The 13,194-nt window shown below is 36.1% G+C and overlaps 1 protein-coding gene across 1 annotated transcript; it reads right to left on the minus strand.

Moving 5' to 3' along the window:
- Window positions 1–3,005: 3,005 nt before the first annotated feature.
- On the minus strand, window positions 3,006–6,207 carry LOC121237162 (probable indole-3-acetic acid-amido synthetase GH3.1). Its single transcript, XM_041133774.1, has 3 exons — window positions 5,598–6,207; window positions 4,863–4,964; window positions 3,006–4,751 (listed from the first exon to the last, which is right to left on the minus strand). Exons 1-3 carry the CDS (start codon window positions 5,915–5,917, stop codon window positions 3,374–3,376), a joined length of 1,800 nt encoding a protein of 599 aa, XP_040989708.1. The 5' UTR covers window positions 5,918–6,207; the 3' UTR covers window positions 3,006–3,373.
- Window positions 6,208–13,194: the final 6,987 nt, after the last annotated feature.

The following is a 13,194-nucleotide window of genomic DNA, read 5'->3' on the forward strand; positions in this document are numbered from 1 at the left end:
TTGGTCTGGTAAAAAACGAGGGGGTGGCGGACTTGACCCATCGACAAAGTGGAACAATTGCTGGCCTCTCAAATATGGAACCATCTGAGCTTGCCAGAAAAGAAAATTATCGTTGTTAAGCTTAACAGAAACAAGATGATAGAGATGGGGTAAAATAGGAGAGGGAGGGGGAGGAGTTGGAGTAATAGGAAGGGAGTCATCGGCCATGGAAGACGTTTGTCTATGGATGGCTCTAATACCATGTAAATCAAAGACGTTCTGATAATATCCCTCTTCATTCATTGATAATGAACAATATACATGACTATATTTATAGACCAGGATTGCCGACATTTGTTCAGGCAAAATAACAAATACTTGACGTGCATAATTTTAGGACCAGCTGTCTAGAGGCCGTTACAACAGAAAGGTCCTTTTTGTACAAACAGAGTAACCAAAGGAATATTTACAATAATTCACCAACTAAGAATATTTACAATGAATGATTTCTAGAAGATTCTTCTTGCTTGAATGATTTGGACTCCACATGTGCTGCTGAGTTGGAATTGGAAGTAAAGCTGGAAGCTGAATCACTAACAACAACAAAAATCACAAAAACAAAAATCAAAAGAATATCAAAATGAGAGCTTTTGTATAAATAATCAAGGATGGAAGAGATATATCGGTAGGGACAAACCCAGATCTAGATTGTTTTTTGCACATCTAGAGCAAGCCATTAAAGCTCACATCAAGCCTTCTTAGCATCCTTAAGCAGCAGGGTTTAAAGTTATTGAACTCATTAAGATATGAAAACCTTGTTAGATTGAGAGGTTTCTGTTGGGTAAGGACTAGCAGGGGTGAATGTTTTCTCATATATAATTTTGACCTAAATGGAAACCTGTATTGATACCTCAACTTAGACGATGGAAGAAACATAAATCTTAACTGGTCCAAGAGGATTTCTGTCATTAGTGGAATTGCAAAAGGTCAATCCAAAAATACAGCAATGCGGGGAGAGAGAGGGACGAAAATCACTGAGGAGAGAGAGAGCAATAAGGAGGTGTATGAGAGAGGTAAGTTGCAATCAGTTTTATTTTTTCACTGTGAAATACCATATGTGGCATAATATCATTAAAAGGATATAAATCTACTCTTATCACCCATCTGCCCCTAAGCGTTTCTCTTTATTAATGCCTTGCATATTTGGGACTTCTAGGAAAAGAAAAGATAGTCCTCTATATTTGAATATTTTCTATTTTTAGTTGTTAAACTCATTAATATTTTAAATCAAAATCAAAAGACAGATCATGAAAGATATGTGCAAAAGTTATACATCAAAAGATATATTGGCCAATATATTTGGTTTGATATATATATATATATATATATATATATATATATTTAGGAAAGAGAATGGTACTCTAATTTTATTGATAGCCTTCACTTGTGGCGGAGGAAAACCGTGGTTACAATTTTTTACACCTGTGATGTACAAATAAGCAAAATAAAAAACCAACTCCCAGACATCAAGAGTAACAAACAACAAACTACAAAAACTAAATGTTCAGAAAGACAAGGCCAATACAAAACCAAAGCAAAATCCAAAGCAAAACCAAAACTTGCAAGAAGAAAAGCCACACATACAAAAAATGATAGAAAATTAGATGGACTAAGACCAAAAACCGTACCTGGAGTAGAATCCACGAAATGAGTAGATATAGAAGATCAATTCTATCCATTCTGAGAAGACCCCATAACTAGTTATGCAGAAGATCACTATTATTGTACCAATCCATGTCAGAACCCCCTGCACCTCTCTTGGCAAAAAAATTAGTCACAACATTTCCTTCATGATAAACATGATTCACACGATACTTCATGCACTCTAAATAAGCAAGTAAATCATCCCAATAATCCTCTAGATACCAAATACGACAAACACCTTAGTAAGCCAATTAACAAGAAGCTGAGAATCTATCTCAATCTCAACTCGGGAGAAACCAAGCTAATAGCACCTCCTAACCCCTTCTCACAAACTTCTCAATTCAGCAAAATTGTTTGATTCCTGACCCAAAAAAAAAGAATAAGCCACTTTAAATCGGCCAAAACTATCACGAATAACACCTCCAACACTATTCGAATAAGAATTACCCAAACTATTACCATCAGTATTTAGCTTCACCTAACATTGAGGAGTTCTAGACCACCTCACCACATAGACCGTCTTAGGCTTAGGAAAAACTACACGAAGATCCAGTCTATTCAATATAGCGACATCCTGATTAGAAATACAAGAAATTTTCATTATTAATTATATGATCTTACAAATCCAAACTTTAATGACATGCCAAACAGAATCAACCATATCAATTCTATCATCATAACAAGTTTTGCAGCGCTTGTTTCAAAGCTATCAAGAAACAATAGAAAGAAAAAGACCAAAAATAATTTGAATTTGTGAAGACTTTTTGCCAAGAAATATGCCACTTAATGTATGTGCGTATATATATATATATATATATATATATATATATTATTCATGAGCTATGATAAGTTGATGACCAATAAAAAAGATGCGGGCATTGCTAAATATCGACACTTCATTACGTATATGACGTAAATATCGTATGTTGTTATAATTAAAAGCAGATCAGTTCATAGATAATGTCAGAGATCCACATCCAACCCACCCAAACGTAGGCAGATATCCATCCATCGATTCAGAGCCTCGGGATACATGCTTTCAATCTGAAAGATGCTGATGAAAACAAAACGCGCGCGCGAGTTAATCACTAGCATCCATCATTCTTTAAAGATTTTTTCCTTTTCTTTTCCTGGGGAAAGGAACTCACTGATCGTGATGACCTCCACACGATCAAACCCTGCAGGGGAATATCTTGCACGTGAGCTAAATTCCATGCAAATAGAGCCCACACACAGAGACAGACAGACAAACACACAATATTACGACCTTCAAAACACGCCGAGGAACCCAAAAAAAAAAAAAAAAAGAAAAGAACTTGAAAACATAAATAATTTTACGGATTTGCCATCTTATTACATCCACGATAACCACTATGAAACAAAAGCTCTTCATGTTCCATGACCTACGACACTTTCAACGTCTTTTCCTGATCAGCTTTGAGAAAGCTGAACTGACGGAAAAGGATACGATACGATGGACACTAACAAACACATCCGTGACAATTACATCATGCGCACAGAAGATTATTCGAACTTATTCACAGACACACACCCTGAAAACTTTCAAAAAAGATACTGAAACAAAAGACACTTTTAAAAGCTAGATAAAAATTCAACAAGGCATGGCGTTTTTGGTTGGTAGCCCAACAGAATCTTTATATCTTTCTTTTCTTCCCATGCCGTCCCGCGGTCAACAACGACGCCGTTCAGGGTTCCAGTGCGGCGCAGCTGGGCTAAAATGCACCGAGACCACTCTGGAATCGAGGAGTTCCATGATAGGGGTGAAATTCACGCACCTTGGTGCCTTGTACTGGTTGATCGATGCACCACGAGAGATTGCATAATCCATGAGCTCCTCAAATGTGCCATTCTTAACCACCCTGATCTCGAGTGGTCCGATTGAGTTGTCCGCAACTCGGCCTTGTCTGTACACCGAGTTCATAGATTCCTCCATGGCTAAGCAGCATTGGTTCAGTACCTCATGACTCGGTGAATTCTCCGGATCCTTCACTAGCAACTCCCAGTAAATAACATAGTGTCCGGGGATCGATTTTGCGTCAGCGTAGCTCGTGTACTCGACCACGCTTGTGTTGAATTCCCGTAGGAACACTGATGCATTTTCGATAGCCTTCTGCAACTCAGCCTCGTCTGTCTTGTCGGAGTCGATACTCAACAGCACGTTCTTTCTTCTTATGAAGCGAAATTGTGGAGTCGAATTGTAGAAACCGGTGACTTGGAGGATGTCACCCACTCGGTAGCGGCAGAGCCCTGCATAGGTTGTGATTATGAGCTCGTATTGTTTCCCGGCTTCTACATCAGCAAGGTCGACAAGCCGTGGAGGTGAGTCGCGAGATAGAGCTGGAGCGTTTGGGTCGTGTGGCAAGAACTCGTAGTAACACATGTTTGGCATGCAAGTATAGGAAACCTCAGAAGGCTTGGACATTGGCTTTAGATTAAGCCCAAAGTAGCACTCGGAGGATGCGTACATGGTGCAGGCAAGAGGCAGCCCTCCACCGTAATACTCAAGTGTCGGTATGTACTGAGCCATAGCTCCCGTTACAATCACGTCTAGATATTTCGTGTTTGGCCAAATTCTTGTGATTATACCTTCCCAATTCTCTGCCGAACACTCTTCGGTTATGAACTCGGAGAGTTCTGGGTTGGGTTTGACGATTTTGGAGATGCAATCCCGGAGAGATGGATCTGTGATTTTAGGGTTTAAGGTTCCAGTTGAGATGTCGTAGGCCAATTGTTTCCAGTGAAGTTGTAGGAAGCGGATAGCTCTCAGTAGGCCCGAGGCAAACACAGCACCGACTCGGAGGACCTCTTCGCGCATGAGGAGGCCACAGAGCATCTGGGTGTACATGCTCTGAAAAGAGTCGGCACAGAGAATGGCCTCGTTCGGGCTGGTGTAAACATTGTAAGGGTCATATGGCCTGGTCTTGAACTGCTCGCTATTGTAGTAGCTGGTGAGCACAGGACGTGCCACGAGGCCACCTGGAGTCTTGGTCTCGGCCTTCACGAACAAGAAGTAGAGTCCCTTCCCTTTGTCTAGACCCGGGACGTATCTGTAAAGAACAAAGCATAATATTTAACTGGATTTCATCAAGATGTACAACACAAGACACGTGCCCTTGTGAAAAATAACAGCAGACTAAGTCTAAGATCGATATGCTTACAGGTTCATCACCGGCATGAGAAGGCTGTACAATTTCTGGCGACGGTCCATCTCTTCATGAATCGTTGGCATTAATTTTCTCTCACCGGCCGAAGTTCCAGAGCTGCAAGTTTCACAAAAACAATGTAAAAACTCCGCACAATACCACTAGAATGTTATTGCAATATTTTCTAGCTAGCTAGAGCATCATGGCTCACCCAAAACAATAATTCACTGTGTGTTAATTTGTGTGAATTGTGCGCAAAAAAGGTTCTGTGAATTGCCATATTTGTCTAGCTTCCTATAAGCAACTCCTCCGAATACAATCAAATTGTAACGTTTTTGGGTTAATTTGTACGTGTACATCGATCATAGAATTAAGGAGTCCAACCGCTTATTATCTTTTCAAGAAATAGTACTTCGATCACAAATATTAATGGAATATTGTATAAAACTAAACCTACAAAATAACGTTAAAATTACTTTTATGATTTATCAAGTGGATCTAACGTCGGATGGTACGAATCACGTCAGTTGTAATTTTACTTTTTGTAATCTTTTGTGTCTGCACTTCTCTTTTCTTTTTGCTGTCCCTTGCTGAACATGATTTCTCTTCAAAGTACTGATCTTCTGCGCGCATATTTTCTTTACTTCATTGTTACTTTATGTTTTAGCAAACTAACGAAGATGACAAAAAATATATAGCGAACGTACATCGATATCATGAAAGTGAGACTAGTCTTGATAATATCCTCACCTGGTGAGGAACTCAGAAATAGGGTGAGCTGATAGGATTGGGGAGAGGTCGCCATTAGCAATACGTTGGATCTCAGGCTGAAGATCCTCGTACGTAACCACAGGGACTTTCGACTTGAAAGTGTCGCGGTCCGTCGCCCCATTGAGCTGGAACTTCCCGAGGTACTCGGTGTCGGCGTTCTGACTCAGTATCTCCTCCAAAACTCTCCTCTGGACCTCGTCTACGCTCTTTGTCATATCCTCGATGAACTGAAGAGCCTTCGCATCCTTCTCGCATGCCGGAGGGCCTAGCGGAGACGAGAGCTGTGAATCAATGGCCATTGTTGGAGGTTCAGATGAAGAGGAACTCAGGGAATTAAAAAGCAATTAAACTGAGCATATGAGAGAGAGAGAGAGAGAGAGAGAGAGAGAGAGAGAGAGAGAGAGAGCAGTGGTGCAGTGCGGTTCATAACTCGTGGGGAGCTTTTTATAGGTGAAGTAGGATGGAAATTCAGAAAAACATTTTGTATATTCTCATGCCGCGTCATATTCCACGTAACAGTGTTAGCCACGGTTATGGCCGGACCAATAGTATCTTGGAAGGACGCCAATGAGCTTTACCCGATCAAAGCGACAGCGCCAATAGGAAAAAAATCTTTTTCTCACAAAATGTACGTGTAAAAGGTGACATGTGGGGTCCAGGACACGTATGATGTCTATTTCAAGCCCGACATGTGGGGCCGATCTCTTTGCCAGGTCAGCAGAGACTTGGAAGGCTGTTGGTCTTCGACAACGACAGCGGCCGGCTAAGAAGCCAGTTTTGGAGACGTGGAGAAGGTTGATCGAGACCATAATACCAAGCTATAACCAATTTTGGGACACAATCTAACTTTGAATTATAATCAGAGCTGAGAAAACATTTCTATCTCACAGCAGCTAGCTTTGTCTGGCCAGTGATCATACGTACATAAGTAATCTACCATAAATTATCGGCTATCACTTACACCGTTGATCACACTTTTAAAATTTAGAACATGAAAAAACATATAAATGAAATGAATTTAACATCATAATAGAACATTTCATACTACATGAGAAATTCATTTGAACGGGATATAAATGTCTCATTTCATGTGTTTATCTCATTTATAGTACTTTAAATTAGCAATACTCAGATTTTAAAGAATATTAATCTTTTATGATTTCTTTCCAATATCTCAAATTTCATTAATAAGAATTTTATCACATTAACATCTAGAATATTAATTGAGAAAAAAATATATTTTCCTACCATCTTAAATCATCGATTGATCCAAAAACGATAAAGTAATAAGATCAAAAGGCGAGTTTAATAATTTATTTATTAATAATTATTAAATTTTGATAGTTATATAATTATTATCTATCATGACTATAAGGATACAATTAAGATAACTATGTGATTAAAAAAGGAGTAATGCTAGGTAGATGCCCAACCGTGATTGCTGGACGTGTTATCTAGGTAAAATTCATCAAAAATTTTTTTTTTTATTTTACATTTTTTTAATATTTTTAAATATTTTTAAAAAATAAAAAAATATATCAATATAATAATAATCATTTTTTTAATCAGTAAGTAAAAATAAAAATAAAAAAAATAAATAAACGATCAAAATGAGAAAATAAAATGAGAATCCAAATTAACTAGCATGATTCTTACAAAAGATATTGGGGTGCAGCATTCACGTGGACGTGACTTTGATGTGCATTTTCTTTATTGTTAAACCTTGATTTAGTTAGAATATTTTCTTTGTACTGGTTCTCGATGTCTAGGCTTGTGCAAACATTTTTATATCCGAAGGGTAGGTAAACTTTTGCAATACTTTTACGTCATGACAGTTGCATTACATTATCATTGTTTTCTTCACCATCTTTTGCGAATGATTAGGATAAATTTATTATTTAAAAAATCTAATGCAAGATTAACAATAGTACGTGGGTACTCACGTTTTATTTAATGGTAAAGGAATCCCAAGGAACTTTAGCCATTGATTCTTATTTTATATATACAAGAAAATAAAAATGGGTAAATCACTGCTTGTCGTTGGAAAAAAAAAAGGTGAATTTTAGGTCTAGTTTATTTTTATAACTCTTTTCAATTCATATAATTTAATTACTATAATTTTTTTAAATTACTATACAAAATAAAATAAATAATTTAATTTTTTTCAAATAAAAAAATAATATTAAAAAAATATATTCTAACAATATTTTATTTAACTTTTTACTTTAATCTCAATTCATCTTATCTGCGAAAACAAATAAGACCTTATTGTCAAAATGAAATATTGCAATATCTAAGACTGCTCGTTTGACAACCAAACTTTGAGGTATTAATATCCTCTCTGTAAGGGGTTTTCCTCCATTTTAGTGGGCCTGTGAGGAACAACTAAGAGAATAAGAAAAGAAGACCCAGCCCATAACTAATAAGCCCCTCGGCTCGGCTTGCAGGTAGACTCTCATGGATGCAACCCGCATATAGGAGCAAACTGCAGGGGGATGAGATTTGCCGTCCTGGAGATCTCTCGAACAACGTCCAGCCCTTGAGTACCTGCCCACATGAATGATTGGAAAGCAAGGGGGACCCTCACTCCTCTGACAAGATGACATTAATAGACCACTAAAGACGCCAGCAAAGTAAGGCAAATCAGGAGACCACGCCGCATTAATGACACCACTATCCAAATAATACGCCACATTAATGACGCCATCGTAGTAACACGCCGCGTTAAAGGACCTTGACAAAGAGAAGGGTAAAAAGGACGTGGGCTCCATGGGGCAAACGCGGTTTGTCTCCCAGACTCCCGATATAAATAACAATTTTTAGGTACGAAAAATTTCTCTAAACTCTCTCATTATATACAAACTTTCAAAATATTCTACTGACTTTGGCATTAAAGACTCCAGACTCTAAGGCCGCCCTCTCTCAACTAATTTCTTCTTCATTTTTACAGACCTAACTTTAAAAACTTAAGTTGTTAGAACTTAGTTTAAAGACATACGAAACACAACGTTAGGACTCACTCTCTGTATATAAAGATGACCCAATTAATTCTTGCGGTTAAACTAGTGAAGATAATAACTAGGTCTAAACAACGGCCAACTTGACACATATCGAAATATTAAAAGAACCAGATGAGATCGTGGGTTCCAATGAGATCATCCAGTACTACGTACGTACTACGACTGGTTACAAGTGTGGTAGTTCATACTCGATGCAGTTAATCAGAGGTTATGAAAACCATGATCTGTTTCTTTTTCTTTTTTAAGTAAAATTGGAAGGTGAAATTAATTAGTCTTATAAAAATGAGTCAGGTCAGTACAGGGATCATGATCAGTGTGACTTCCTCGATGATGCAAAAGTTATGCAGGCATTCACATCATGACACTCGTTATAAAGTTGTCTTTTTAAGAAGTCATTTTTCACTATTTTAGCTGATAACCTTTACAAAATCTATCCGTATATCCTAACTCCTGATGATCTATTATTCTAATAGCCATTTAATTAAAGAAAGAAAGAAACCAAATGAAGGGGCCGGCCGAGATCCGAATACATGATATAATTCAACATATATACATGAGTAATTGCCATTGTTTTTCTACGTACCTTGTTGCCGGTACATCCTCGATCGACAACGTCTTCTCGATCTTGAACAATATATACTGTCAATTTTATTTGTCTAAAATGGGACTAATTAACCATTACTCTGAAAATTAAAAAAGGAATAGATCATTTCCAATACGTACGTACAGTTGCAACATGGTACATACTGAGATAATTAATTATTATCTTGTTTAAATATATCCTTTTGATCCTTTTTTTTTTTCCAGAAGCCAATTAATTAAGCCATGCACTTATCCGATTGCACAGTACTATTTGCTTATGTAAGTTGTCATTTTTATTAATTATTAACACATCAAATTGGGAAAGAAATGTCAACCATCTAGAGAGAGTTTTCCACTTTTTTCTTTGCTATAAATATTATTAAAACCCCAGCTGTCTAATAGAGAATTCGTATATATGTAATTTCTTATAATCAAATTAATTATGAGATGTGCTATAACTACAAAAGATTTTATAAAAATAAACTCATACACAAACTGACATGATTTTATATGATATGACATTAGATCTGTTTTATAACAAAAATAAGTTTACAATCGATCTAACGTAAGTATCAAATCACCAAACCAATTTATGAATTTAGTTTTATAGAATTTCTTTGTGATATAACATTTCTCATTAATTATATAATATGATGGATTATGCATCATTATTACTCATTTTATTAACCCAAAATTTATGGAAGTTGACAGCCCAACAACCATGCACCCATGGTAAATAACTAATAATTTATAAGGCAATGCAACACCTCCTATATATATATATATATATATATATATATATATATATATATATATATTATAGACCCATGCTCAAGCATATATAAAAATAATATTATCTCTGACTAATGAATGCGACCCATTTCGGAAGCATGCAATCCATATAATTTGTAGTTTCCTAGGCAGTTACGGAAGCTCCATTAATTAAATAGAAAATTGTCAAGAAGTTAGGTTAATTCCCCTGCTCTGTAAAAATTCCAGCAAACATCAATTTGGCTAGCTAGCCTCTTGTCCTGAAATTCTACAACACAAAACTGACTAAGGCCATTTGAATTTTCCAGAAAATTGACTTTGATCCCTTTTTGTTCTAACCATAGGAACATAGCCGATCGAGGACTCGATGTCGATTGACTGTACGTAATAATATTAACACATATATAAGATCTAGCTAGCTATTTTGTGACTTTAGAAGTTTTCTGGCGTCAAGTAAAGAAGTACTTACTTTGAATTATGCATGCATTGACTAACTCGCGGGGTTTTCAAAGTCGACGATTATTAACCTAAGTCCGGTCCTAATTAATAAAAATAAAAATAAGGTCGACGTTGAAGATCACGTATCATGATCATGTCTTGGATTCAGGTTTAAGCATATTACTTCATGCTCAGACGCTTAATATTCTCTCTTGACATTTCATCGCCATTTTTTGTAAGAATATATATGTAGCACACGAGGCGCTTAATTATATAAAGGAAGAATCTCATTTTTTTGCCCTAATTAATTAATTATATATATATATATATATATATTTATATATAGCTCTTAATTTGCACCAAACATGGCAACATGATATATCCTCCATTTCTCGTATATATAGACGTTAACGATGGAGCCCTAGGCTTTTCAAATGAACTATCTAAACTACCTTATATATTACTCAAAAGGTTAAAAGTATCATGTAATCAATAAAAATAGTAAAAACATGTATTGATTAATAACTAATAACCAAATAATAATTAATTATAATAAATAAAAATTGATAGAAATGACAAAACCAGAATAATAATAATAATAATAATAATAATAATTATAATAATAATAATAATATAAATTAATTAGGATTAATGGGGTAGTATGAAATTATATAATTCTAAAAAAATAGTAGTAATTAATTTGAGAATTCAAAGTAAAATTTATAACCTTGATACCAACTTTCAATTATTCCTAATTTCATAAACATGGAAGTGATGGAGATCGATATCTAATATTCAACATGCCCGAAAGAGAAGCAACAAATTACATCGATCACTATTTTTAGGAAGTAAACCTTATATGTGGAAATATTACTTGAGAATCTTATGGAAATATACACTAACAAGGAAAAAACAGTCTTGAGAATGGGCGTCCAACCGCCCCCAAATATGTCCAAACCTCATGCGTCATATAACGCGGCCGAATACTATGATTATCTTGAAAATAGGTGCCCCAAATAATTAAAAAAGACAACTACAAAATGCTTGAAGTCACAACATTTTAACCTAATTTAATTAGGTTGGTGTAGTCGTCCTCCATTGCTTATTAACCACGTATATATAGACCGCGTGGAAACCAGCATGCATGAGTGCTTGAGTACCCTAAATGTAATTGGCTAAATTCTTCGCTCTTCAAGTGATACGCGTATATAAGTACTTTGTGGTCCATATTTTACCAAGTTTTGTTGTGAAACGGTACTGAAGTAAAAGAAGATCATAGCCGCGGCATTTGAACAAGCTATTGGAGATCATCATCATGATGATCGATCTAGAAAAAGCATGCATGCACGTATATATGACGCAGCTAGCTAGGTAGCTAGGGTGGGAGAAAGCATTAACTTCTGAAGAAACAAAAAAAAAAAAAAAGGAGAGAATTACAGTTTACAGTAAACGTAGCGGCAAAACAATCGTGATTCATGAGGAGTACTGATCTAGCTATCATGATCTCTGTTTTCTGCTTGCCTCCCTTCTGCGCACTGATCATTGGTCCACATGCATATATTTATATGTCTAGATCGATCCTAGCTAGCTAGCTACGATTAAAAAGTAAACTAATGAACTGTTATTTCTGATCGATCATGATACATCAAGTACGATTCGAATTATAAACTAGATAGCTTTTTTCTTACTTGGAAACCTCGATGTGAAAACTCATAAAAAGCAAGATCCGGTTAAATTTTGAAACCAAAACAGAAAAGGATTTTAGGGTCCCATGTTGATTGATTTATTCTGATCAGGTTCGTCATGTATCGAAGGTCTTGCATGGCCTATATGCTTACACGAGAATATATTGCTAAAAATTCCCAGACAAATTAAATTACACGCAGAGAGAGGTACAATTTATGTCACACCCTTTAAAGTACTCTTAGCATCACTAGTACTACTATTAATGAAACAAGCATCTGATGTAGATAAGACATGAATCTAAAAAAGCAGTGGTCTGATCATTCGATTGTTAAAAGATCATTGACGGCCAAGTACATACGTATTTATATAATTAGCGAAATTAATGTCTAGCTTCCACCATATAATTGCTGTTGGGCCGTCCCAATTCATGGTATGCAACTACGGAGGATCAACATGATATCTTGGTATTTGTTAATGGGATGGAAATGTTAATGATGCTTGAATGATGAAATAGAAGTAAATATTTTTAATACGACTGAAAAAGTCTTGAATGCATATATATGCATATGCTTGATTTGAATATTAATTGCAAGAAACATGCATGTTAGGAGTCATTAATAATTGGATGGGTTACTGGATTAATTTAATTACAATTGAGCAAAATATATAGTGCAGGAAGGGGAACATAAAAAAAGGAGCACAGTATATATTTTTTAAAAAAAGAAACTTATTAATTAATATACATTTTAATGTGATCAAAATGGAGATTTTTGGGGGGCTATGCCATGGTCTCCACGTGGCTACATGATCACTGCACTCTATAGTTTCAACGCGCGTGTCGATTAATGGTTGCAGGCAACTTTGCAAAAACAATGATACACGCACTTAAGTAGCTAGGGTACTCATGAAGTAACTGAAGTACTACTCCTAATCTTGCTCCTCATGTTTGCAACGACGCTGCTCAATGTGCTCGTTCTGCAATAAGCGGATAAGAGTAAGCATGAGGTTGTCATATCAACTTTATCGAGGCCGTCACTTTGCCATTTATTAAGAGATGCTCATGTTGATGGCCAACAATC

This window comes from Juglans microcarpa x Juglans regia, chromosome 1D (genome assembly GCF_004785595.1).
Source record: "Juglans microcarpa x Juglans regia isolate MS1-56 chromosome 1D, Jm3101_v1.0, whole genome shotgun sequence".
NCBI lineage: Eukaryota > Viridiplantae > Streptophyta > Magnoliopsida > Fagales > Juglandaceae > Juglans > Juglans microcarpa x Juglans regia.

Excerpts from the sequence above, each read along its gene's own strand:
- LOC121237162 (XM_041133774.1), bottom strand. The coding sequence starts at position 5,917 with ATGGCCATTGATTCACAGCTCTCGTCTCCGCTAGGCCCTCCGGCATGC. Across the intron at positions 4,965-5,597 it reads ATTTCTGAGTTCCTCACCAG|CTCTGGAACTTCGGCCGGTG; the intron begins GTGAGGATATTA and ends TGAAACTTGCAG. Across the intron at positions 4,752-4,862 it reads CTCATGCCGGTGATGAACCT|ATACGTCCCGGGTCTAGACA; the intron begins GTAAGCATATCG and ends TGTTCTTTACAG.